A 26293-nucleotide genomic window follows, 5' to 3' on the forward strand; every position below is an offset into this window, starting at 1 on the left:
GAATGTTAACATGTTCAAGATGTCTTCGAAACGAGATGCGCCAAATAAGAATACGTCTAGTCTCTAATCGCTCAGATATCAATTTCGTGATATTTCGATATTATCTTTTGACTCACCGGATCTGTCGGTACATGTTCATCTTTATATTACATTCAGTGATCATGCACTTTCGGACATCTGTCACTGTTTTAAAGATTGATTGTCCACGCTGGTGGTAAAATGAATTTCATGTTCTAAGAGATCGCAATTTATTGATCAATAGTCGCCAAGTTTGTGATATGGCGGTAAATCAGAATGATGCCTAGGATTAATCTTTATTTTCCGTTATTTGTACTTACCACTATGGACAAATAGAAAAGTCGTACGCTCATGTATATAATATCGAGTCTGATTAAAATTATTTATTCTGTGGTTTATGGATTTCTGAAGTCTCTTCCGAGCACATAGAATCGGCGTGATTCGAAAATTTGTCATTGCGCGCACAATGTAACCGATACATTTCTATGCATCGGAGATAGCAAATATTGGAAGATTAGTGCATTTCCATAATAAATTGCTACAATATACCGGAGATATATGTATCTAGTAAAAACAACATTTTACTATTTGCTGCAAGTTCGGGAACGTGAATAGATGCTTGTATCCGCTCTCCATTGATAACGCTTCCAGCTAATTCTGATGAATTCGTGAGCAATAATTGATCGCTTCTGAATCCAATCTTTGTTGAGTTGGGTCTTTCGAGCACTGTAATGCCGACTCCGCCATTCATTGCGTTACCTTTAAATACATATGATCCTGGACTTGGTAATATTCGTTAAGATTATGATTTCGCGGCTTATTGCATTTGCCTTCGAACATTTGTCATTTCTCAAATAACATAAATGATAAATTAAATCCCAATAATCATACGACTAGTTCAAACAACGGTAATAGGAAAATTTATGTTAAAACCTCTTGATATGAAGTAGGCCTACCGCAAACGGTTTCTACTTAACTCTGAAACACGCTAACTAGATAACCAATCGAAAGTTAGATGAGATCTTTCAAGTTGCACGTTCGAGTTGGAAATTCATCTATTTACGAAACTCACCTGAGGTTATCAGCACGGAGACATTGTTACTCACAGCTTTATATACCCCGCTATCGTTCAATGCCACAAGGGAAGCAACGCGATCAAGCTGAGCAAGCAACCTATAAAATATATTGCAATAGGAGTAACATTTATACTACTGGCAAGATATCTTACTCTGCGGACTGGCCGCTTTCGTCCAATGCTGGTGATTCCATCAGATTGCTGATAGTCGAGATGACTGAGGTCGCCGTCTGTAATAGTTAATCAGGATGACGATGCTAGCATAAAGATATATAATATAACTTAAGCCGGACAGAAGCGAGTACAGGGGTTCGATTGCGAGTGAAGGGTGAAAGTTCGGATGGAGACGAATATTAGAATGCCACTCGTCACAACGTCATAATAGTGATGAGAACTTGAGGTGTCGTATACATTCCATGTGATCAAGCCGTATATAACACCAACTAAGCTTGTATATGAAAATATTACAAGTCTTCTGATAGTAATTTGAGATTGTGTTTTCAAGCAATACTGCAAATCGATCACTATTAATGCAGGAATGCTGGCGTTGCCATTGATCCGGCGAGCCTTCTATATTAAATGATATTCTACAACGCATCGATCATGAAGGATCCCGGAAAGACAATAACTTATGAAACGACCATTTTCATTCATAAAATTATATGGAGCGTATTATTTCACGGGCTTAAAACATTGGATCTCACTATTCGATTCGAATCATCAAAATTGATCATTCATTCGGATTTCAGTACTCAAATCAACATGCTCAATTTTAGTTCATTGTCTGTTTAGTCGGGTGCTCGCGAATGCCATGGAGTTCCCTTCTAATTAGTACCAATGCGCAATGTTAGTTTCGATTTTTTTCATTGGAATCAATGGATTGCAAGCGCACATGATATATTTATAGCAGTGGCTTTACCCTTTACAAACTCCAAGGAACACCTACGCTAATCTGCAAGCTTTCGTGGAACCCAAAATTTTCGCACAGCCACAAAAACCAAACTCTGCCACAATATACATGTAACGTAAATATTACAATCAATTACGGAGGCAAAAATGAACTGTAGATGTAAAGAGTGTCAAAACAACGAAATCATAGGGATATAATTTTCACACAAAACGAAAACATGTTGATGAATATTCATTGCAAATCAGGGTGACTTCTGCAGTTCCCTTTCAGATGCTGGTTCAGAAATGCAAGGCTTCACCTGGGATCGTGTAATCATAATTTTTTGTCAAAACGCAAGTTTGATACCAATTGCTTTTCACAAAATCAGCTTAGTGGAGATAGAATTTGCGTTTCAGTATGTGGGTGTTTCGATGTTGAACCCCAGCCTCTCTTGCGTATGCCAATGTACCCGACTGTACTAACGGAACAGCCGCCTTTCACTACTGATCGCGCCTCGCTGCCTGCAACCAATGATGGCAAAACAAATCATATGTATTAGTTGAGTGCGTGTTGTGACATCCACGGAACCCATGGGACTCGTTCACAGAACTCTTAGTGTACCGTGGAACACCGATTAAGAACCAATACTTTATAGTAATTTACATCGATCGTAGAACAGTTGCGCAAGTAGTTCAAGTCGCCACTTTATGAGCGGTAAATTAAAAGTATAAATGTTTTCGAAATACAGTGACAAAATATTGCATACTAGCCCGATGATATCGTAGCTATACATAACTAAAATCTACTGTTGGTAAAATGCACTGCTGCATCCGCTTTATTAGAAATTGGAAGAATAGACTCACAGTTGTTGTAAGAATATCGGCTGAATTGGTGACGTTAGCTATGGCCACTGACGTCAGAACCACATCATCACTATCTACATTTTCGGGATTGGAAGTCAAGATCTGTAGACTGGCGGACACTTGTTCTCGTTGCTCTACACTTTCAATTGGTTGACTCGCAACTTCCTGCAAATCAATTCATCCAAGGTATTGTAAATTTCCACTGTCTAAATATATATATATAGTGAAATTCCTATCAACTCCACATTCATATATTCAATTGAAAGGTATAAGATACCCAAATGAGCTCGACTAAATTCGGCTACACTGGTCATGTGAAATCGTCCGCAACTACACTAGATAATTGAAAAGAATATTGTATGTCAACCATTGTCGTTATTGAGATACCAGAGAGAATATAAATCCGTTTGTGGAATTTCCAACTAATGCTATACGACATACGGCCATGGATTGGTCTTGTTGTGGTTAATTACTTGACTGGTATAACTTCTGGTAATAGACCCTACACATGCGAGTTGGATGGTAAAATTGAATGTAGTTTTCGAAATATGAGTATCGACTTCAACAACTATTCATGTTTCTGTGAGACACACTTCTACGAAATTATGATAAATTCATGTTTCTGTGAGACACACTTCTACGAAATTATGATAATGGCATAGTTCTTACCGAAAGTCCTGTTCCACAAGACATCAGCCATGTTACTGTTGACCACGTTCCATCTAGTTCACACGCCCTTGAGCCAAGAGCAGTGTTGGCTGGAACAAAATATCGTCTATCTTTCACATTGATAGCCTACATACACCAAATATTGTTCAACAACTCCGCTTTACTCGGACACCGGATAACCCAGAAGCCGCTTTAATCGGCCGAATGCTTGGCGACGGAAAAATTGTTCAATTGCACGCTGACAACTCTGGTTAATTCGTACGCGGTCTCGCAATTTCTATCGTTCGGGTACGGTTGTGACGAAATAAGCAGTACCTTGTTCGTTATACCACAAGATGAGTGATTATGATGAAACTAAAACGATCAATGCATTAGCATAGATCAGAGTGCTCAACACGCGGGTCGCATGCGGCCGGCAGCATTTTTCATCATGAAAGGAGTTACTACCAGAGGTGGTCAAAGTAGTCAAGAAATCTACTCAATTACGAGTAGAAGTACTTCTTCCATAAGCAACCTAAAACTACTTGAAGTAGAAGCAGAATTTACTGACTTTAAAAGTACTCAAGTAAGTAAGTAGTTATGAAAACAATCCTAATTCGTTCACATGGATTGTAAAAAGGTGCAAATTGAGCTATGCAAAAAGTGACGAGCTTGATTGATATTGATGCATACCAGCAGGTATCCAATTTTCGACAGCATAAGTATTCTTCCACATCATGGGATGAAAATTATAGTATTGATATGAAAATGCTATGCTAATCCTCTGTTTTCTGGAACAGCGCGTTTTAGAAAATAGCATGGTATGGCGCCATTCCCCATATTATAAGACCCGTAGTTTAGTCGAAGAGCAATGCATAAAAGTTGTATAGGATACGGTGTAAACACTTTGCGCGATTAGTAAACGTCAATAAAAAATATGGTGAACCGTAAAAATGCCACATTGTGTAGCTCTATCTCCAGAAATTAAAGGCATTACTACACTTTCTTTTATATTTCAACATGTAAGTTATCTAGAAAAAAGAACTGATAATAATTTTAACTCAAAGTATATGATACTGGGAATTAAAAGCGAAATATAAATACTGCTTCTAAAAGCAGAACATGTATTTCATGTTTTTAGTCCAGAAAGCTCCAAAGGTGGTATGCTAAAACAGCTCTAAAACTAAAAAAAGTCAGAGTCTACTTTTCCAGATTTGGACACGCCATGGACATGCTAGATTACGATATGACAAGTAAATGCTAGATTGCGAAACATCAGTTTCAAACGTTATGATGAGCCATATATACTGTGATAAATTATTTGATATGGACGAAGGGCGACAATGTGGTGTGAACGGAACCGCGCCAACCCTCTACCTAAATTATATTCACCGATACTTCCGTGCAATCATACTGGACATGCCGTAACCAGCACTGCGCGCGAAGCGCGACGAAAATTCTGGCCTTTACTAAACTTTTATGAAAATTAAATGTTGATATTCCGTGAAAACTGCCCCGAAATTCCTCAGGCAATCTTCCTGATTGAAAGATTGAACTACTTCTACTTGACAAACTGAAAATAGCAAAGAGTAAGTAAGTAGATAACAAAATATTACGAAGTAGAAGTAGAAGTAGCGAAAATCAGATCTACTTGAGTAAGTACCAGAAGTAGAGGAAAGAGTAGAAGTACTTCGTTACTGACCACCTCTGGTTACTACTGATATGGTATTGTTACGTATTAATTTAACTACTTAGCTCTCTCATCTAACCATCTCTGTTTTGTTTATTGGTGACTCATTTGAGTGTTACAATTACGACTCTCCACGACTAGCTTAAATAGATCGCGACAAGGCATGACAAATTAATGGCGAAAACTGGGGTTTCAGCTCTACGTGGAACAATGAATTTGAATGAAGTTTTCAAAATGGATTTTTTATACCGTATGTATGGTGACCATGCCCTAATAAATATTTGGTAAGCTCGTTATCTTGTCGGTTTAAAGACCAGAAGTAGCCTATAGGGGCTTGATTCAAGAGGGTGATGCGAACTTCGATTGTGTTGTGAAAATTGCACTCTATGACGCCGGCCACTCTCACGAGAGCCTCTCTCAAGCGGCTATCTACTGCAGCAGACCCGCTGGTGACACCATACGTCACAACCGCGTAACTCACCATTCGTCGTACTTTCGCCACAAGTCGTATCTGATGTTACTGAATATCCAGCCCAAGACGAGGGAAATGTGATGCTTGTGATCTGATCCATTGCACTTTCGCAAAGTTCGACTAGAAAATCCAGACTGCTACACTGGACCGCAACTGGGGGACATGCAACTGCAAGAAATAGGGCGAATGTTGCGTAAATTCGTTAATTTCACATTTTGATCGGATTTACAATCATAATTGCACAATTTGCATAGTTATTATCAATAACTGCCGAAAAAGAGAACTGAAGCAGAGGTAATACACACATCACTTGCGAATTCACAATTGAATACAAGTCTGATACATCATGATGCATGTTATCTTTAGATACCCTTATTTTGTTCAGTTTCTGTCGTTATTGTCCGTAAATGACGTATTCGATATTATTGATTGACCATTGATCCGCAGTTAATCAACTCTGATTGAGGCACAAAGTGATTGCTTGTTGGTACTTGATGACGATTATGATTGCCTCCTTTCAGAATCTAGCAACTCCGTATATTCGAGACACCGAATACACGTCAAAATCACTAAATACGATGGACGACGCTTTTGAAGCACAATCACTTGTCAGAGGCGTAAGACAGGTAAGTCAATCGGCTGCGGCGCAGGTCTGCAATCCGTAAAATCGCATCGCGCAGTTACGATACGTTATCGTATAGCGCATGGGCGGGCAACTTCTCCGGTCCGCGGGTCGGATTCATGAACAAGGGCGTAGCCACAAAAATGCAATTTTTTAGGGGGAGTTATGATGAGTTCAGGGGAGCTCTCTCACAGTGGAACGACCCCCCACTTTCATCACGACTCTTCATACATATGACGCACAGACGCACGCACGCCCCCTGTCCGTAGTGAAGCAAAAATAGTCTGTAGTCCGGCAATACGCAATAGATTCACGAACGAGCCCAAAATGCCAATGTTAATGTGATAGAAAATCAGTGTGCAATAAAATAAAAAATATAATTAAAGTAATGCAGTGGCGGTAATTCACGCAGTTCCAAAGTTCCAGGTTCAATTCGACTTCTCGATAACACTCATTTATACTGATTTACGAAAATTCAAGAAATATGGGGGTATGACCTTTTGCCCCCTGGCCACGCCACTGCTCCTGAATCGATACATTAATCGTGTATTTATCAACTTTTACATGGAATAAATCGTATTTATTGCTACTTTTAATTTTAAATTATAGAGATCAATAGAAGTAGTCAATGACTTTGCGATCGAAATATACTTAAACAGCTGTTGAAGTCAATGAGACATCTGTGGTCTATCAAAGTTCCCAAAAAGTATTTTTTTGAACTCTGGCTTCATGTCAGACTTACAAACCCTAAGTATAGACTTTACGTAACCATCTGACAGTTGCTAACCGAATCGATATTGCGATAAGTATATACAGTTACTCACAAAAACTCACAAAGACAATGTCCCAGTGATATCTATATTTTCCATGATCGGGTCTGCTCAACATCAGCTGGCAAAATGGCTTATTGACATTTTGGAACCGGTTCCGGAATTGTACGGCACGGAATGTGTTCGCGATTCGTTCACGTTCGCTGGTGAAATACGAAACCTGGATTTGCCGAATCCTGACGTGTTTCTGAGCTCATTCGATATCTCTAGTCTTTTTACGAACGTTCCGCTGCATTAGACTATTGATGTTAGTGCCAACGCGCTGTACGGTGGTAAGTTACCACCACCATCAATCCCGCGTAACGTCTTTGTTGAACTTTTACAAGCGGCAACTTGCTCCGTGGAATTTAGCTTTAACGAGGTCATGTTTCGCCAAATAGACGGCTTAGCCATGGGTAGTCCCCTGGGACCTATTTTGGCCAACATTTTCGTAGGGTATTACGAGGGCGAGCTTCTCTCCCAGCGTGAGTCCGCCAAACCACTATTGTACCGCCGATACGTAGATGATACATTTGTCATATTCAGGACTGAATCGGAGTGTGACCGACCAATTTCTCATTCGCTTAAACTCGCTTCACCCGGCCTTGCAATTCACAATAGAAAAAGAACGCAATAACTCATTATCATTTCTGGACGTATTAGTTGAAAAGCGCAATACCAACAAATTTGAAACGTCTGTTTTCAGGAAACCGACATTCACAGGCCAATACCTTCGCTGGAATTCATTCAGTCCTCGACGCAGAAAAATTAACCTCATAGGCACACTCGTGCATAGAGCGTTGATGATATGTTCGGGTAACAAACTGAGTTTAGAACTTGACTACATCCGAAAAATCTTACTTGATAACGGTTACCCTGAACACGTCATCAGCCGCGGCATGGAGAGGAAATTAACGCAATTCAACGCAAAAAAACGAACAGAGCCCACCGCACGAACAATAAAATATGTTTATATCCATCTACCGTGGATTGGCCCCATTTCCACCCGCTTTGAAAAACAATTGATTTCTGCTGTCGGTAAATGTTACGACACAGTCAAAACCAATGTGATTTTTACAACAACACAACTGCTCCCTTCAACACGCAAAGACGTGCTTCCTGCACTTCAACAAAGTAATGTAGTGTACGAATATAGGTGCCACTGTGATTGTGGCTACGTGGGAAGAACGTCAAGACGTCTGCAGGACCGCATAAACCAACATGTCCCCAGATTTATCAGAACACGTGCGTCACGCGATGTCAAAAGCTCACCCTTAACTCATCCACTTAAGATTGATGCTGATCGATCAAAGGCCATTAATTTTGCCATCGGCAAACATCTGTTGGATAATCCGATTTGTGCGAATAATTATCGAGACGACCGATTTCGAATCGTAGGGCGAGGCCGTTCACAATTCCATTTGTGTGCCTTGGAATCAACTTTTATCAAAATACACCAACCAAAACTCTGTGAACAAAAGGAGTTCGTGTACCATCTAAAAATAGTACATTGAATGCTCTCTCAATCGAAATTTCATGCTGGTGACGTCATATTTTGTGATACGATTGTTGATATACAATGTTCTTTCCAATTCTCTACTAGTTGCTGACGATTACCCCTGACGAGTGTCAGCCGAAAATATTCGGGTTCATTTCAATATGAATATACTATTTAATTGTATATACAGTTATCTAAACTATTTTGTAGTGTCTCTTTGTCTTCTCAATGACTTGCCAGAGCAAAAGTAATATCTAATCGGTATTTAATATATTTTCCATGGTGAAGGGTACTCTCAAGCTCAGTACGGCAGCTCTAAACTGGCATCTTTGGTTGGCGTACTTCGCACACTCGATAATAACGTGCTCTACAGTTTCTTCAACTGCTTGAAATGTACTCTACCCCGGTTTCGATGAAACGTTGGTTCCAGTCTTGCCTACTTAAAATTAATGAGTCGGCCTCGCTAGAAATAATATCTACACTTTGGACAGTGACGTCATGGACCGCAACGTCTTTTGCAAGTTGGTCAGCGACTTCATTCCCTTTAATTCAGTTCTAATGTTCCATTGGTAATATAGGTATTTTCACCAAGATGTTTTTTTAACGACAGCAATGCACTCAAAGAGTCACTCAGGATAGCAACTCGTTCGATGGATTTTTCTGAAATCCATATCAATGCATCGAATATCGCTCTCAGCTCAATTGAGAAAATTGATATTGAGATTTCGAACATATTTTTGATGTTCTTATATTGCGATCGGGGATGTAGAAGGAGTACCCAGGACCATTGACGCCTTTAGATCCATCGGTGTAAATTAGCATTCTGTTTGGGTATTGCTCGCGTCCGGGGGCTGTTTACAATAATGTATCAATCATAGCGCATACCAATAACCAAGGGCTTGTTCTAAGAGGATGGTTGCCTCTGACTTGTAAATCATCCAGTATTCGAAGTCGGGGTAAAATACTGAAAGTCACAAATCGGTTTGAAAGTGGATTGTAAATTTCTTCCATGAACCCTCCAATAAACTACGTGCAGTACTCACTTGGAAAGCAATCATCTCTTTCGGACCTTGTGTATCCGATAATGCAGTCGCAGTAATATGAACCCATCGTATTGTGGCAGATTTCAGCGTCGGAACACTCGAACATGCCTGCTTCGCATTCATCTACGTCTTGAAAAATCATAATAATTTTATGGTTAATCACGGTTAAACGATTCTGAACAATATTTAGTTGAATATCTTGAACGTTATTATAACGAATTCGATTCATTACGCCATGTTGTAACGCGGTAAAGTCAGGTAGCCGATAAAAGGGTCGTAAACGTAGACAAATCGCCATGCAGTATCTCAAAATACAAAATATTTCGCAATAAACACCCGATAGGATATTGGCAAGAATTGACTCGCCAATATGTTATACTCTCGTATTGGTATGAATATATATACCTGCGTTGTTCCAAAATGATTACATTTATATATTGTTACATATTCGAATATACGGTTGGTTAAAAAGCAAAGGTACGCTGTTGGACCGTCCCGTGGTTTCTGTGTCCACAAGACAGTCTGGGGCGTGTTACGTCAAGAAATACCAAACGTAACGACTACGCATCCTTCAGGAGCTAGATTACAAACTCTGTGTTATAGTTACTGAACCCATACTTTTGGCAGTTTATTTAAACCAGTGATGAGCATCGGACAGACTCGGATAGCATTCGGAGCGGATATTGGACAATTTCGTGGCAGTCGGATAGGATTCGGATATTATCACAATTTTTCGGATATATTCGGATAGTTGTAACTTTTGATGCGGAAATTTCCGGATAGTTGTAACCAGAAGTGACTTTGGATTACAAGACCACAGAAAGATTTCAACAGTCCGATAACCAAACACAGACAGTTGACAGCATTCGATATAACTGCGGTAGCCATCGCGCATGTTTGTCAGGAGTCCAAGAAAATATAAATCAATTATCACCACTATACCACTGAAGGTCAACCATACCAGACTTTCCAGTCTAACGAGATATAATACTTGAAATAATAAAGATGGTATGATTGGACATCACCTATCCTGACCCAGTAATGATCAGCAAGATATTCACGCAGAGCAGTGTCATAAGTTGACAAAATTGAAGGTATTATTTTAATATCAGTTGCAGAACTGTATTTGCTACCTGCCTCCACATGCAGTTTTAAGCCCATAGCCTAATGTTACCATATGGCATATGACATAAGATCTCCAGAATCATCCAAGTTGTTGTTGTTGCAGTTTTCTGTCGATTAATAGAAGTCATATTCCCCCTTGAATACTTTTTGCGTAACTGATTTCCATGCTACCACAGTATGACACCATTTAAATCAGCACTATACAGCGCTGTTTGTGTTATGGAACAACATATAGGTATCGGTAGTTCATGATCATAACGGAAAATTTCATGATGACGTTAAATGCTACATTAACATCATTTTTTCTGGTTAGTGTATTCGAATTACCAAACCTTAATGGTAGGATGTACGCCGGTTCTACCGGCCATGAATTAATCAACGTATGCTAACTAGTCGATTGATATACTTACCAAAACATGCAACTGCTGGATCCCCCGCGAATCCCACGAAACACGAACAATCATTTGCCGAATCCTCGTAACAGGCTGCATTCGCTCCACAATCGCTCGGCTCACAGAAGTTTTCTGAATTCAACATATGGAAAATCAACTTCTATCCCTGGTACCTTGGTAGTAGTTCTCTCCAACCTATGCAATCGTCTCCATTTTCGGATGGCACGTAGCTGTCATTGCAGGCGCATTGATAAGCTCCAGGAGAGTTGACACAAGATTGTCCGATTGAAGCGCAAGTGTTGTTGTCCAAGCATTCGTTAATATCTTTTCATTTGTACATGATAATTAGGTATTACTAAATGTTTGATACTGAAATTGCTGTTCGTAGAGCAGGTAATTAAATTACCAAATATAAAATGGGATGACATATTTGGCAGTCATATGTCTCACAAAACTAGAAGTAAGACTAATCAAGTCAACATACCTATGCAGATCGATTCGTTGCCATTAATCCCTTCATATCCTCTTTTACATCGGCATTGAAAATCCAGACATTCGGAATTATTTTTACATATAGGACATACTGTCAAGTAAAGAAACAAGAAAAATTGTTTTATAAAGAGAGGCATGGATACTGCAGGGACTGGATTTGCCACGCGCTGGTTTATATTTGGTCGGAGCCGGATTCATACAGTATCCAATGAGTTGGGTTAGTAGTAGGCTACTAGAGAGTAGTGTTCAGATAACATTATTTTTATATTTTTTTAATCAGAAAACTCGCGAGACAGTTTCACTTCATTGTCATTAAAAATTCAAAATACTCGCATGAACAAAATTACCATCTGAGTTGAAATATTCCACTATACAAAGTCATTTTAAATGCTCAAATGCCAATAGCCTAAACATATTGCTGTCTAGATACGTTTTGTTCGGTTTTTAAAAATTTGTTTGCTAAATTCCATTTTCTCTTCTGAAGTACATAACTGTTACTCCAGAATAATTTCAAGATGAGCAGCTGTTTAACAAAATTGGTGCAAAGTATGTAGCGATCATACGCAATAGTGTCGATGGAAGTGTTACGCGGTGTAATGACTCGCTCCCCGAATGCAATACAGTATATCACCTATAGCGATGAATTTTCGACACCGTCCTTATGTCACATCAATCTAAAATAATGAGTTACAATATATATTTGTTAAGAAGATAAAGTCAGTATTTTTACACTATGTTGCTTATAGATTGATGTTTTATGGTCTAGAAATACCTTCAGTGCATATATCATCCCTGCATTCACAAGTGCGATTTTTCATGCATTTCGACTGGCAACTATCCTCACATGTACCGCCTGCAATAAAATGTTGCTATAAAACAGAGAATGAGCGGCAATGAATTGTATTGTACTATATGATAAGAAGCATTTGGATTTTCTGTTCCTGCTGTTACAGATTTTGATCGAGAAAAAAACATGCTCCATTTTGATGCAATATTGCATTTACTTTTTCCGCATATTAATATCATGGCATGAATACAGGTAGCAGTTGGCTCTTGATGCGATTAACCGTCGGGTTTGGGGTCGCATTTCCATAATGAAGGATCAGCTAACAATAGTAGGGATTGGGATATATTATTATATATTACTGTTGAGTATTAGGTGAAAGTCCGATGTTGCCACTACAACTAAAATACTGCATTAACCTTTCAAAGATCTGTCCCTACTTTTGACCATTGTTCTTGTTTTTCTTCTTCTTATATCCATACGGTGCCCACACAAGGCACAATAGCCCACTGACGACACGAGCGGTACTAATTGTATCCCAACTGGTATTCAATTCAAATTTCTTAGTTAGAGGGTGCATGGAGCTACCTAACAAGACTATGGGTCCACAGCGGCAAAACGGTTATGAACCTCCATACTATACTAATAGCGGTTATTTTGATATCGGAAAATGTTATGGGCATCTGCTCATCACAGAAACAATCCACGTCTATTACCAGTAGTAGAACTAATAAAGATATATCCTTTAACGCAAGGGCGGGTAACTTTTCCGGTCGGGCGGTCGGACATGGGAAACTGAAGAAATTGGCGGGCCGGATTACAGAATCGATACAATAATTTCGTATTTACCAATCTATACAAGGAATAAGTCGTATTTAACCAGGGTTGTCATATGTCCTTCTTTTTAGAAATAAGTCCTCCTTTACGGCTTTTACGGCGAGGCTAATGGACAGATTCAACGAAAAACCACCAGGCACAATGTGAAATATGTAATGCGGAAGTCTGAGCAGATCATGCGGGAGTCGATGACTGAGTGATGACTTATTTGTTTTAGTCATCACCATATAAGTATCGGTAAAAAGTGGGTAATCAGGGAGTCGAGTCAAAATGATGACCTTTTTTTAACACAGCAAAATTTCCAGAAAATATTTCAAAACTTTCTATTCCCGATTCCAAAATCTGGGAACCCCAATTTCATGTAAACTTTAAATTTAAAGCAGAGACCAAAATCGGTATTTAATAAATTTATTATTTTAGTGTACTTCAATAGCTGTTGAGGTCAATAAGACATCTGTGGTCAATCAAAGTTATGAACAATTTCTTTGAACTCTGGCTGCATGTAGGTTGTAGAAACCATTAGTAAAGACTGTACATGAACATCAGTCATACTGGAACGTAGCCTTGTCTTGTTAATGATCATGGTCGAAAAGGTTTGCTCGCAAAGTAGTTTCATGACCATATTTCTCAAGTTGGCCAACTTGGATTCATACTGTGACGCATAAATTTGTCATTACTTTCGGACTAATAATTTGCTTTCAGGTTATAAACTCTCCGCGGGCCGCTCAAAATCCCGTCGCGGGTTGGATCCGGCCCACGGGCAGTAAGTTGCCCACCCCTGCTTTAACGTGATCACCATTGAGTGTTTTTTGTTTATTTATCATTGACGTTACAGTATATCGAAGTCAGAAAGCAATTTCCGCATAACCACCGAATGAATTACTAATATGCGGATACTCAATCGTCAAAATACCCAACTTACCTGTTGGGAGTGAAGCCAAAGTCGTGAAGTCTGTTGTATTTCCTAAATTCAAATAATTGGTGCAGATTTATGACAAATCCGCCCATTCCGTCAGTTTACCGTGAATAATAGAATGTTTATCATTAAATGTATATTACAATTCAATGTTCATGAGATCCAGAAAAATTGAAAGCATCTGTTACACCTGTTTCAGAGGGGCCTGAATTAATGAATTGGTCAAACGTAGTCATTGGTGAATTTGGATTGCGTCTAACCATATACAGCAGGCATGCAAAATAAAATTTAATCCCGGATCACATCAGTTTACAGGCCATCTCATTCATACTTCATATAACATATCCTAAATATAACAATGACTCATAGATAAACAAGGTCAAGGTTATTCGTGGTACATTAATCTGGGGTTTGATAAACCGTGTAGACGTGGCAAGTCAGTTACATAGCAACAGCCGGTCATGACATTGTTTGCAATAAGTTTCCATGTATGCAGCAGTGTTGGGATTAAGTCACTACCTTCGAGTCACGAGTCATTTCGAGTCATTGCACATTTTGACTCGAGTCAAGTCAAGTCAATCGATTTTCGAAGGTGACTCGAGTCAAGTCAAGTCAGTCGATTTTTGGAGGTGACTCGAGTCAAGTCGAGTCAAGTCAAGTCAAGTCACGAGTCAAGTCACAATTCAAGTCAAATTGCCTTTCTGAGGTATGATTAAGTCATTGCATTTTACTAGCTGTCTGGAATACAGAGTGAGTGGTCATTGATTTTGAACCGATGAACGAATATAGAGTTAAATATACACGAAGAAAGGCGATGTATCACTCACATATAAGTAGAACTAATAAACTACGTAAGTAATTGCATAGCCTCAGTTTATAGTTACCAGCAAAAATAGAGATAAGATGCAATACATTACCCTTTTGTAAATTGATATGATACAATTCGAGCCTGCGCCAATGGTTGAGGACTATATAAACTATTTTCGAATTAAGTTTCAATAAAACAAGAGGTTTGGTTAAGTTAAGAACACAGAACAGAAATATACATTTTACTATTAGATTACTTTACTATACTATAGTTTACGACAATGTAGGCTGTAAGCTTCGATCACTTCGTTTGCCATCAATATATTTGTGAGAAAACAATGGAGGCTCAGTAAAACGCACGATCATTGAATCATTGAATGATTGGTCGCTCTCACGGGTTACACCAGCCTTGCGCGAATAATCCGAACATATGCAAGATACAGTGATTTTTATCGACACCGATTACTTGATGACTTGAAATTGACTCGTGAATTTTGCTCCGAGTCACGAGTCAAACCACATTTCTGATACGCCGAGTCAAGTCAAGTCAAGTCATTTCAGCAAAGTGACTCGAGTCAAGTCAAGTCATAGGAAAAAGTGACTCGAGTCTGACTCGAGTCAAGTCATGACTCGAGTCATCCCAACACTGGTATGCAGTGTATTATTTTAATTCATGTATAATTAATTGCGCTTACTTTTAGATTGCCAATTCTCCGTTAAACTACTCCCATCACGGTATCTCGGTTAACTTTCAACAAAATGTCTGGAACTAGGTATTTTATCCAGAGGTGGCCAAAGTAGTCATCGTCGCTACTCAAGTAAAAGTAGAAGTAACGCCAGAATTTCTACTCAAGTAGAAGTAGGAGTGCTGGTTCACAAGTAAGTAAGTAGTTATTCAACGCCTAATTTTATCTACAAAACTGAAAACTGTCAAGTAGAAGTAGTCTAAAATCATAACTACTTAAAATGTAGTGTGAGTAGGCAAAATCTACTTCAAGTACTTCAAAAGGTAGAAGTACTTCGTTACTGACCACCTCTGATTTTATCCCGCAACCAACAGCGTGTCAAAATCGAAGAAAGAGGCACTATGCCACATTTGAGTGTGATCCCTTTCTATAATATGCTCCGAAGCTTTTTGGTCAAAAGGATTAACTAAATATATTTGTATTTCAAAGCTACAAAATTAAATCTTCAGAATATTACTTGATAAATGATGGTGCAGTTTAGAGTTGTCACCTGCAAACTCACATGAACGTTATACAATACAGTGATGTTCAAGCCATTTACTGGGTGCATGACTGAATTCAATTTGAGCAAAGACCTCTACCACTATCTCAGGTAATTTACTGATCATGGAAACCAATAAAACAAAATCTAACAACACGTACTCATATTGCCAGTCGCATAGGTGAATCCGGGATATGTACACCGGGCTCGAACCAGATGGTTTTAGCAAACTCGTACCCGATGGTTGCTATAATTAACTTGATTTGATTCCGAATATAGCACATACAATTATAATTGCGTTAAATGGTCGAGTGGTCCTCGACGGATTCCAGGTATTTCCAATAGTGAAGTCCCAGCCCAAAAAGACTGACCGGACTTTGAAATCTTATAAGCCCTTGATTTACTCCCGTCCTTAAAAATGTGTGTGTGGGGGGATTCAAAATCTCCGCGGTCAGAAAAGTACGCCATGTCCGACCACTAATATCAAGTAGAAGCCATGAAAATATGATGAGAAACGAGAAAACCTTTGTGAAAACGGAATTCTAGCAGTGTTGGGATCAAATCACTATCTTCGAGTCACCAGTCATCTCGAGTCAATGCAGATTTTGACTCTCGAGTAAAGTCAAGTCAGTCAGTTTTCGAATGTGACTCGAGTCTAGTCAAGTCACTAGATTTTTGGAGATAACTCGAGTCAAGTCGAGTCTAGACAAGTCAAGTCACAAGTCAAGTCACAGTTCAAGTCAAATTGAATTTTCGAATTACGAGTGGTGATTCAAAGTCACAACATTTTGCCAGCTGTATGAAAAACAGATTAATAAGCAGTTTATCTTTAATCAAAAACGGATATAAAGTTAGATCTACATGCAAAACGGCGTTGTGTCGGACACGCACACTTAGAACTGCTAATAAAATATGTGAGCAATTGATTATAGTTACACGCTACAGTCTGCTATTATCAGATAAAGTAGAGGATCGAATGCGAAGCATCGAGAAGTTTAAACCAATCGATATGGTGCAATACACTACCCATTCACACATCTGTGAGGATATGGGGAGGCGAGTGGCGCGGTTGTTTAAACACTGTAGTCACGGCACCAATGGTCGTTGGTTCGAATCCCGGCTCTGACCAACGTCTACGTGTCGGAGAACTCTCTGGGCTCCTCATCGCCGACGACCTCACTACTACGGTAGTGCATTGAAAAGTGACTGACTGAAAGTGAGCCGTGCTATAAGTCGGCAGCAGAGACCACGATGAGGACGCATGGGAACGAGAGACAACGAAGATGACTGCGACAGAAAATGAAAAAAGACGTTCCCAACAAGACAAAAGACCAATGAACTTTATGAAATTCGTGTCGTGAAGCACAAGGCCTAGAAAAGCGATATCCTCTACTGTGTTGTGCCGATTAATACAATACAATACAGTTTGTGAGAATATAAACCCATAGTTATATTCATTCGAGATAAATCATATAAGAGGGTTGATAAAGGTAAGCACTGAGCCGTCTACGAAACAGAGATATGTTTTTATTATTCATCTACTAAAGTGGTCGGGAACCTTTTTTGTCCGAAGAGCCATATTGGCCCTATTTTTTCCGTCTCAACTCCAAAAGAGCCATACATGCCGAACAACTGTTACGTCACAATCGGAAAAACGTGACGTCACAGTGACACTCATTCGAACTCACTACGTTGGATTCCTCGTGTGCGCCACATTTTCTCTGTAAAAGCTGGTACTTATTGTTCAAATATAAAGCTCGAAACGAGAGGTAAGACGCATACGGGCCAAGCCTCACCAATGATAAGGCAATTCATCGTAAGTAGCTTAGGATTTATTTTATAACTGGTATTAATCGAATGTGACTGTCATACTGATTCCGAAAATCTAAATGCTTATCGACTTCTCAATTCTCAAAGTATTCGGTGGTAACATGACGTTGGGCAACAAGCTTACATTTTATCACCGGTACTACACAGAACGTGCAACGTGGATAGCTATGGCGCTGTTTGTAATTCGAGTTTGTAATTGTGAATGTCACATCCACAACAGTTCATTTTGCGCCGTATAGATCAGGAACATAATGCTCTTTGATTCAACGTATCGCACAATTCAAGATTTCGATTCGGATACATCGCCACGAGGTTTGAGTCACCAGTCATTTCGATGGCGTGGGTTCGAATCCCATCGCTGCCACCACGGATAAAGAGCCTGTACTCTCTGCTGCACCACGAAACGATGTCTTGTCTACACACGATGAACGTTTATTACCGAAGAGACATCCCATAACAGCACGAGTAGCCGTTATATATGGCAACTAAATGAACGGCGCAATCGCAATCAGAAAACTAATCATTAGCCTGCCAATTAACAGGAGCCGAAGTTCCACTCCAGTATAACACAAACAATATTGGCGCTTACAATTCACGAGTGATACTGGCCGCTGGCGTGACAGTAACTTAAATAAGATAATTTTGAAGGGGGCATCCGAGCCCCTAAACCTGAAGACGACATTATCTTTACCTCTCAATGTCATGTTTATATTGCCACGAAAATAATTATTTTGGCAGTGATGAAAATTTACCAGTCGCTACAATATTGATCAATTCAGTACAAAAATAAATATTTGGAAAAGAGCCATATCTTGTACCCAAAAGAGCCATATATGGCTCGCGAGCCATAGGTTCCCGACCACTGATCTACTATTTCTACAACGCAAACTGTGATCGTTTGCGAACAATTGACTTGTGATGTAACAATGGAGGACCAGGGAAACGTACAAGCAATAAGTGAATGACTGGCTGTTCTCACAAGTAACACCCGCGTATCGCGAATATCCCGAACATACACCTGATACAGTGATATAATCGACAACATTTACATATTGATGACTTGAAATTGACTCGTAAATTTTGCTTTGAGTCACGGATCAATCCACATTTCTGAACCGCCTAATCAAGTCAAGTCAATTTTGCAAAGTGACTCGAGTCCAAGTCATCCCAACACTGGATTCTAGGAATATGTATATCACTCCACTTAAATGTAGGGTGGAATAAACGATATGATGTCCCGCGACGTCATGAGTTTACGTTCGCGTTCACACATAACCTCTCAAAAAGGTACGCGTTCACACGAACTTGCACCTTTCAGAGGTTCACACCATCCCTACAAAATACTGACCTTACCTGCTGGAAGTGAAGACAAAGTCGTGAAGTCTGTTGCATTTCCTAAATTCAAATGTGTGTTGCAAATTTATGACAAATCCGCCCATTCCGACAGTTTACCGTGAATTAATATAATGTTTATTATTAAATATATTTTACAATTCAATGTTCACAAGATCCAGAAAAATTGAAACAAGTACTAGAACTAATAAAGATATATTCTCTGACCCGATCACTGTTAAGTGTTGTGCGTGTATTCATCATTTACTTTCCATTATATCAAAATCAGAAAGCAATTTCCGCATAACCACCTAATGAATTACTAATATGCGGATACGCATTTGTCAAAATACCCAAATTACCTGTTGGCAGTGAAGATAAAGTCGCGGAGTCTGTTGCATTTCCTAAATTCAAATAATTGGAGCGAATTTATGACATATCCAATCAATCCGTCAGTTTACCGTGAATAAATTGAATGTTTATTATTAAATATATTTTACAATGAAATGTTCACAAGATCCAGAAAAATTGAAAGCATCTGCTACACCTGTTTAAAAGGGGGTTGTATTGATGAATTAGTAAAACGTAGTCATTGGTGAGTATGTATTGCCTTATTTTGACCAGTAATTTTTATGGTCCTGTGCTAATCACAGAAACAATAAATGTCAGTTACAAGTAGTAGGCCTAGAACGAATTAGGACATATCCTCTTATGTTACGACTGTTGAGTGTTGTGTGTTCATTTAACATTCGCTTTCCAGTATATCGAAGTGAGAGCAATTCCCGCAAAACCATTGAATGAATCACTATTATATGGATGTGCAATGTGCATTCGTCAAAACAACCTACTTACCTGTTGGCATTGCAGTTGATGTAGCTGTGTAAGACGAATTCGTGAAGATCGTTGTATTTCCTAAATTCAACCAATTAGTTCAAATTGATGAGGAAACCGACCATTCCGTCACTTAACCCGGAATTAATAAGAATGTTTTATATTTTACAACTCAATGCTGAGCACATCCAGTAAAATTGAAAGAATGTTGAAGAGAGGCCTGAATTAATTATTAGCGGAGACCGGGGACAAAAGTAACACGGGGTAAATGTAACAATCGACCTCACCGCTAGTAGGATGGATAAATTGCCCTCATAGTGTGAGTGCACAGGAGGTAGTTATGTCTTTTAACATACCTGAAGTTACATTGAGCTACGACGTGAAACCCTGGAATAATTTGAAAAAAAGAAATTTGGACACTTGAGTACATATTTTCTGCTCAGGAATAATTTGTTCAGAGGAATAATACCACAAGTGGTTAGAACGTTATGTATGTAGCTGTAACGATGTTATCACAGTCTACCGTGATGATAGGAAAACTAGGACTTGCATCACCGGGAAGGTACCATACTGAGATAATAATCATGGCCGAGCGTGTCAGGGGCAATTGTAACACTCTGTTACCTTTGCACCGTTACAATTAGGGTTGCATTTGAAAGAAAAATCAATTTAGAACAAGGCCATAATTTGAAACTTTTTTCAAGACATGACGTCACAAATATTCAACTGTGACGTCATAGTGAATTGACATTGACAATTGAAAATGTAGGGTAAATATAGCTCCTTTGACGAAATATCTTTAATATGAACTGAGTATTTTGAGGGTTCCAACTATCCCACATCAATATACATTCGGCTCTATCTGGTGGTAGTTGTCCGTAACCTCATTCAACATGTTTTTGAAAGGTATTTACACAGGTATCGCATAATTTTACAACTTCAATTTTTTTTCGTTAAAAGGCCCTTTTTTATAAACACTGTGTTTTTTAAACAAAGTGTTCTAAAACACCGTTTGTTTTGAATGCAACCCCAGTTACAATATCTTTTCAATGCTGGATATCTGTGTGCATATATTGGTATAACCATTTATCTACTGCAGATGAATCTTGCAACAGCCAGAAGTTCAACACCAGAACAGACACTACTTTACCATACCAATTTTAATATGATTCTCTGTCGGAATGACCACACAGAAGTTGTGATGTGAATCATAGGGTTTGGTTATTTCCGAGATTCTACTACGCTTTCTCCTGTTGATCGACTTTTTGTGTATTGACAATCAATGGTCACTTAGGAACTTGCCCGTGATTGAATCCTCATCCCCTGACTTTGAGCATGGCCAGTTTGCATTTTATCATTTTGTGGGAACAATATATTTTAATTTTGTACTGAACAGAAGAATTCCATTAGCTTTGACACCACACAATATTGCGTCCTCGTTTTACTACACTATCAGCGGCCCATTCCATCAAAATATTTCACCCAGGTCGGTTTCGCACCTTTTCAGGTGACCGAATGCCTAACCCATTATGCACGCGTAACGACAGCACCTAGGACGCTGAATATTTGTAGGGAGATGATGGAATGAATGAGTTTCTTGTCCACTTTTTGCTCATGCAGAAGACACGAAGGGTGATACTTTATTCAGATGCAAAAATACGATGGGGCGTAGCCGGGAAGCGTTCAAACTTCTCTTTTTAGGTTTAATGAATTATTACAATTTGTGCTCCCGTTTTTGTTGCTCATTTCGTTTGTTCAGTCATAAATAACACTGTTATAATTGCCCCTGGGTACGGGGCGAATATAACATTCAAGCTTTGATTTTGGCGACCTAAAATTTCCATGATTGATTGTTGATTGAGTTTCATTTTAGTTTTTATACCAACTATCGAGTTGTTGGCTTCTTTTATTAAAACCTTGGAAATGAAATGTCCTCGTAATGTTAGAATAAACAAAAAGTTTTACTTTTGTCCCCGGTCTCCCCAAGTCAAACGTAGTCATTGGTGAATAGCGATTCCGTCAAATCAAATACAGCAGGCATGTAAAATAAATTTTCATCCCGGATCACGTCGCTTTGCGCGCCACATCAGACTCACTTTATGTAACATAGTACAAATATAACAATGAAATTCTCGATAAACAAGGTCAAGATCATTGTGGTACGCTGTCCTGGGACTTGATAAAATGTGTAGACGTGGCAGGTAAGTTACATAGTCCTGATAATACGTAGAAGCGACAAAATGTAGCATGACATGGCAAGTGTAGTATAGCAGTAACGATTTTATTTCTGTGGAATATAGGAAGATATGACATTGTTTTCATAGATACGATAGTGGTTGAAAAACATGTTTGGCATTCATACAGATCCGTCCTACTGAACTCTTTGAATCTAGGATATTTATATTTGTGTTCCGAATTACTAAAGAGATATTGATATAGCTTACCACTAAGATGGATTTTTTTTCTTCATTTAGAATTTTGACGATTGTGGACACTGACGCCAATGCGTGTCCATATCAACATGAAAACGCGCCGTTTATTTTATTCTGATTTGTTTCTTTTTCATATCAAGCGCGATATCATTTTGCCTAATGCTGAATGTGACACTTTAAATATCATGCCAGTAAGATAGCAGACCCTCACATATGATTCGTGATTGAAAACTGAAGACTAATCTATGTTAAAAGAAGATTCCGGAAGTTCCCGAAAATTCAGGCTTACAACAACAATAACAACGACAACTGCATAATGCAGTTACGCTTCATTTCTGGAACCCAGCTGGTTATTGGTCACGTCGCAGTGGCTGGATGCTCCACCAGTCAATAAGCTTCTAGTGCATACCCGTGTGTGTGCACCACAAAATATACCACGAAAAGTGGCGCAACAGAAAGGAATTCTCGTCAGTTTGCAAGCCTGGCTAGTGGTGGCCATATCCAGGCACTAGAATATACAACGTGGATGCAACGTATGAACTATCCAGTTTATGCAATATTGTTAACAAGCTTGTGAGTTGTTCGATGTTAATATAGATGCTTTTTTCAATTTTCACGAATAATGATAATATTTTGACTCTCAAGACACGGCTCTGTATGTTGAATCTTGGTTGACTTTAGAAAATATGTGTGTGGTTCGATCTTATTCACGACAGCCTATGTGCGTTAACAGTAGGCTACATAATAAATATTTTCATACCTTGACAACAGACGGACGCAAACAGACAGAAAGTGAACGCTGAACGAAATACGTTGTGATTCCTTTTCGTTCCAGACCCCATGATGTATTTATCATAGCCCTGTTCAAATCAATATTATAATTTTCTTTATTATGGGATATACATCATTTTTGTGAAGTCGGGACCTGGCGTAAGTCACATTTGGTCAATGGCTTGACCTAATTTGACTCTGACTCGGCATATTTAAAATAGAAAATGATTTTCTATTCAATTTCGAACTCATGAAATATCCCGGAAACGGCCGAATCCAGCCGCGGCAGGATTTTGAGCAACGCGTGTACAGATTCCGCTCTCACACGGTAATATGGCGCGCAACCAGGGTCTACATACATTTGCGAGCAAACGATTTCGACCATGAACAGTGGCGTTCCAGTATAAGTTATGTCCACGTGCAGTTTTGATTAAGGGTTGTTCCGTTTGACAAGCAGCCAGAGTTCGAACAACTTGTTAACAACTTTAATCGACCACAAATGTCTCATTGACTTCATTAGCTATTTGAAGTAGGCTACATTACGTTAAGAAATTCACCACTGTTTATGGTTTCTATACTTTACGCTTAAAGTTTACATTAAATACGATGGCTATACTGGTGGCTAGATACGCGATTATTTTATCGATTCATGAATCCGGCCAGCCAATATTTCAATTTTCCATATCCTGTCCGCCGACTGATGAAGTTGCACCACCCTGTCTTGAAAACATAAAGTAGTCCATTGTCTGCGATTCCCGAGATATATGGTATCAAATTTCTTCTGCGCAATAAAACATGTATTGGTCCACATAAATTTAATGTTTGCGCTGCCTACATAAATCGGGACCAAGAAATTCTGTCCATTAACGGTACCTTACGAATTGATTTATACTGCCGTGCTATTTTGAAAGAAACATACCGCGCGGACAGCAGCCTCCTCAATATATATCGTGTCCAGGTAACCCCAACATCGATTCTTTGGCGCTGAAAAGTGCTAACAGCTATTGTGTGCAGCTCACAGAGAAACCCGAATGAAAGTGATGATCATGATATTTTTTTTGTATTTGTACTCCTTTATTAAAATATAATTTCTTTTGTGGTAACTATGCCCATCGTCCATATTAGGGACCACAGCTTCGTCCTGACGTACAGTTTTAAAAACGTGGTTGGTAAACTGCGCGGCATATTTTAACGCAATATTGAATTCATGCTGTCCGCGGCCTCTGCGAAATTTGAAAAATGGCCCGCGACCCGTTTTGAGTTGACGACCCATAGTTTTATGGAAGTATCTACTATGAGAAAACCTAGAACATTTTTTACACATGTGCTGGATAATATATGCATTTTACAATTTACTCATAATTGTTTCGCTGGACGAATGATATCGTCTGGCGGGCTGCATGCGGCCCGCGGGCTGTATGTTTGACACTCCTGATTTAGGGGATCGCGTCATCCTTACTATATAGGCGTATATATCTATCTATCTGTAGCGTATCGCCAAATTTCTATCGATACGTTTTTGCTGACCAAATTCTTACTGTCCTTCCGACTGACCAATTTAGTACTTGCCAGTCGCATGTTTTACCGCACCGCTACAATCAAATCAAACTTTCGCCAACCAATTCACTCTTAGACTATGTTATATGGAATTGCTACGTCCTATCGTACCTATGGTATTCAACATGAAGAATTTGGCAAATGTATTTATCAAGAGTCGTAAAATCCTTTACAGTCATCAAGAGTCGTAAAATCCTTTTCAGTGAACAAGTCATTCTAATTTATATTTGTACTATAGCAATAAAAACCTCGATGTTACGTCTTACGAACGCTGCAGTATATTTTTTCAAAGTCGTCATGGCATATCAACCTATCGAGCTAACATTACAGATTCAGACGTGTTCAATGGAGAAGGCTTAGGTTGCATACCGATAACGCAAAAGCATGCGAAATAGTAATAATACGACTGTTGCTCAATAAAGAGATGTACACTCTAAATTCCAAGCGTTAGATTAAAACACGAAATGACTTTTTTCCCTCTCTCGAGTTGCGTGATATCGAAGTAAACACCGTTCAAGCGAGAGAGCGAGGTCTGTTTTCGCGGGAGTGGCATATATCGTGCTCATTCCTCATTTTCCTCTTATCTCCTAACATAAACTCACAAACGAAATGCGGTATCACGCGCTCGCTGGTGTGTCAGGCGCGGGAATTCAGAGAGCGTTGATCGCATATTCTGTCGCATTTATCACGAGTGTCGAGTTCAGTGTTGCCAATTTAGCGATTTTCGCGCTAGATCTAGCGATTTTTCATCCGGTTTAGCGCCTAAAAATATGGATCTAGCGCCTAGCGATAAATCTAGCGATTTTTGAAGAAGTATTTAGCGATTATTTAGCGCTTTTTTACCGAAAATAACCAATAAAGATCAGTTCTGACTGACGACTGCATTGGCTATACCGGTCACCAGAGTGCGGACTCCGATGATATATAATTAATATAGATGGCTAATAGAGATGTACGGATCATGGTTTTTCGGGATCCGGATCCAATCCTGTTCGATAAAATGGAATCCTGATCCAATCCGGATCCTGTTTCCGACTCAAATGTTAGAATCCGGATCCAAAAATATCCTGCACAAGGTTGAGCAATTTGAGCATCCATTTGCCCCTGTCGTCGATATTTTTTTTGAATTACACCTCGGTAATGAATTGAAGTTTGCTGTTAGGGATTTTTCGAAATAATGGTGAAACTCTGAAGCCAGCTGAGTCAAAGTTCATACAAAATATCGAAGTAAACACACAGAAAGTCACTTTCATGCACTAGAAATTTAGAATCCTGTCCTGATCCGGATCCGGCAGTCGGGTAAAAATATGAATCCTGATCCGATCCTGTTTGA

At 39.1% G+C, this 26293-nt stretch overlaps 1 protein-coding gene and 1 long non-coding RNA gene across 3 annotated transcripts in view; one reads left to right on the forward strand and one right to left on the reverse strand.

The window, feature by feature from the left end:
• LOC145437885 (adhesion G protein-coupled receptor E5-like) overlaps window positions 1-23511 on the reverse strand; it is a 39669-nt gene extending 16158 nt beyond the window's left edge. The window contains exons 1-15 of one of the 2 annotated variants that reach the window (XM_080315265.1): window positions 23393-23511; window positions 20222-20281; window positions 19732-19773; window positions 14180-14221; window positions 12409-12489; window positions 11629-11727; window positions 11340-11468; window positions 11163-11276; window positions 9628-9756; window positions 5665-5823; window positions 3515-3603; window positions 2846-3010; window positions 1247-1323; window positions 1091-1191; window positions 604-777 (exon numbers count right to left, since the gene is read on the reverse strand). In XM_080315265.1, coding sequence (XP_080171391.1) covers window positions 604-777; window positions 1091-1191; window positions 1247-1323; window positions 2846-3010; window positions 3515-3603; window positions 5665-5823; window positions 9628-9756; window positions 11163-11276; window positions 11340-11468; window positions 11629-11727; window positions 12409-12489; window positions 14180-14221; window positions 19732-19773; window positions 20222-20281; window positions 23393-23474 — 1543 coding nt within the window. In that variant the 5' untranslated portion in view covers window positions 23475-23511. Of the gene's footprint in view, window positions 1-603; window positions 778-1090; window positions 1192-1246; window positions 1324-2845; window positions 3011-3514; window positions 3604-5664; window positions 5824-9627; window positions 9757-11162; window positions 11277-11339; window positions 11469-11628; window positions 11728-12408; window positions 12490-14179; window positions 14222-19390; window positions 19571-19731; window positions 19774-20221; window positions 20282-23392 lie in introns of those variants that run through there. The other variant, XM_080315266.1, reaches the window with a different exon arrangement.
• LOC145437919 (uncharacterized) overlaps window positions 1-26293 on the forward strand; it is a 154542-nt gene that overhangs the window by 20827 nt on the left and 107422 nt on the right. The window lies entirely within an intron of this gene.

The sequence above is a fragment of the Botryllus schlosseri genome, chromosome 4, assembly GCF_051294905.1.
Source record: "Botryllus schlosseri isolate E-star chromosome 4, Bs_hap1, whole genome shotgun sequence".
NCBI lineage: Eukaryota > Metazoa > Chordata > Ascidiacea > Stolidobranchia > Styelidae > Botryllus > Botryllus schlosseri.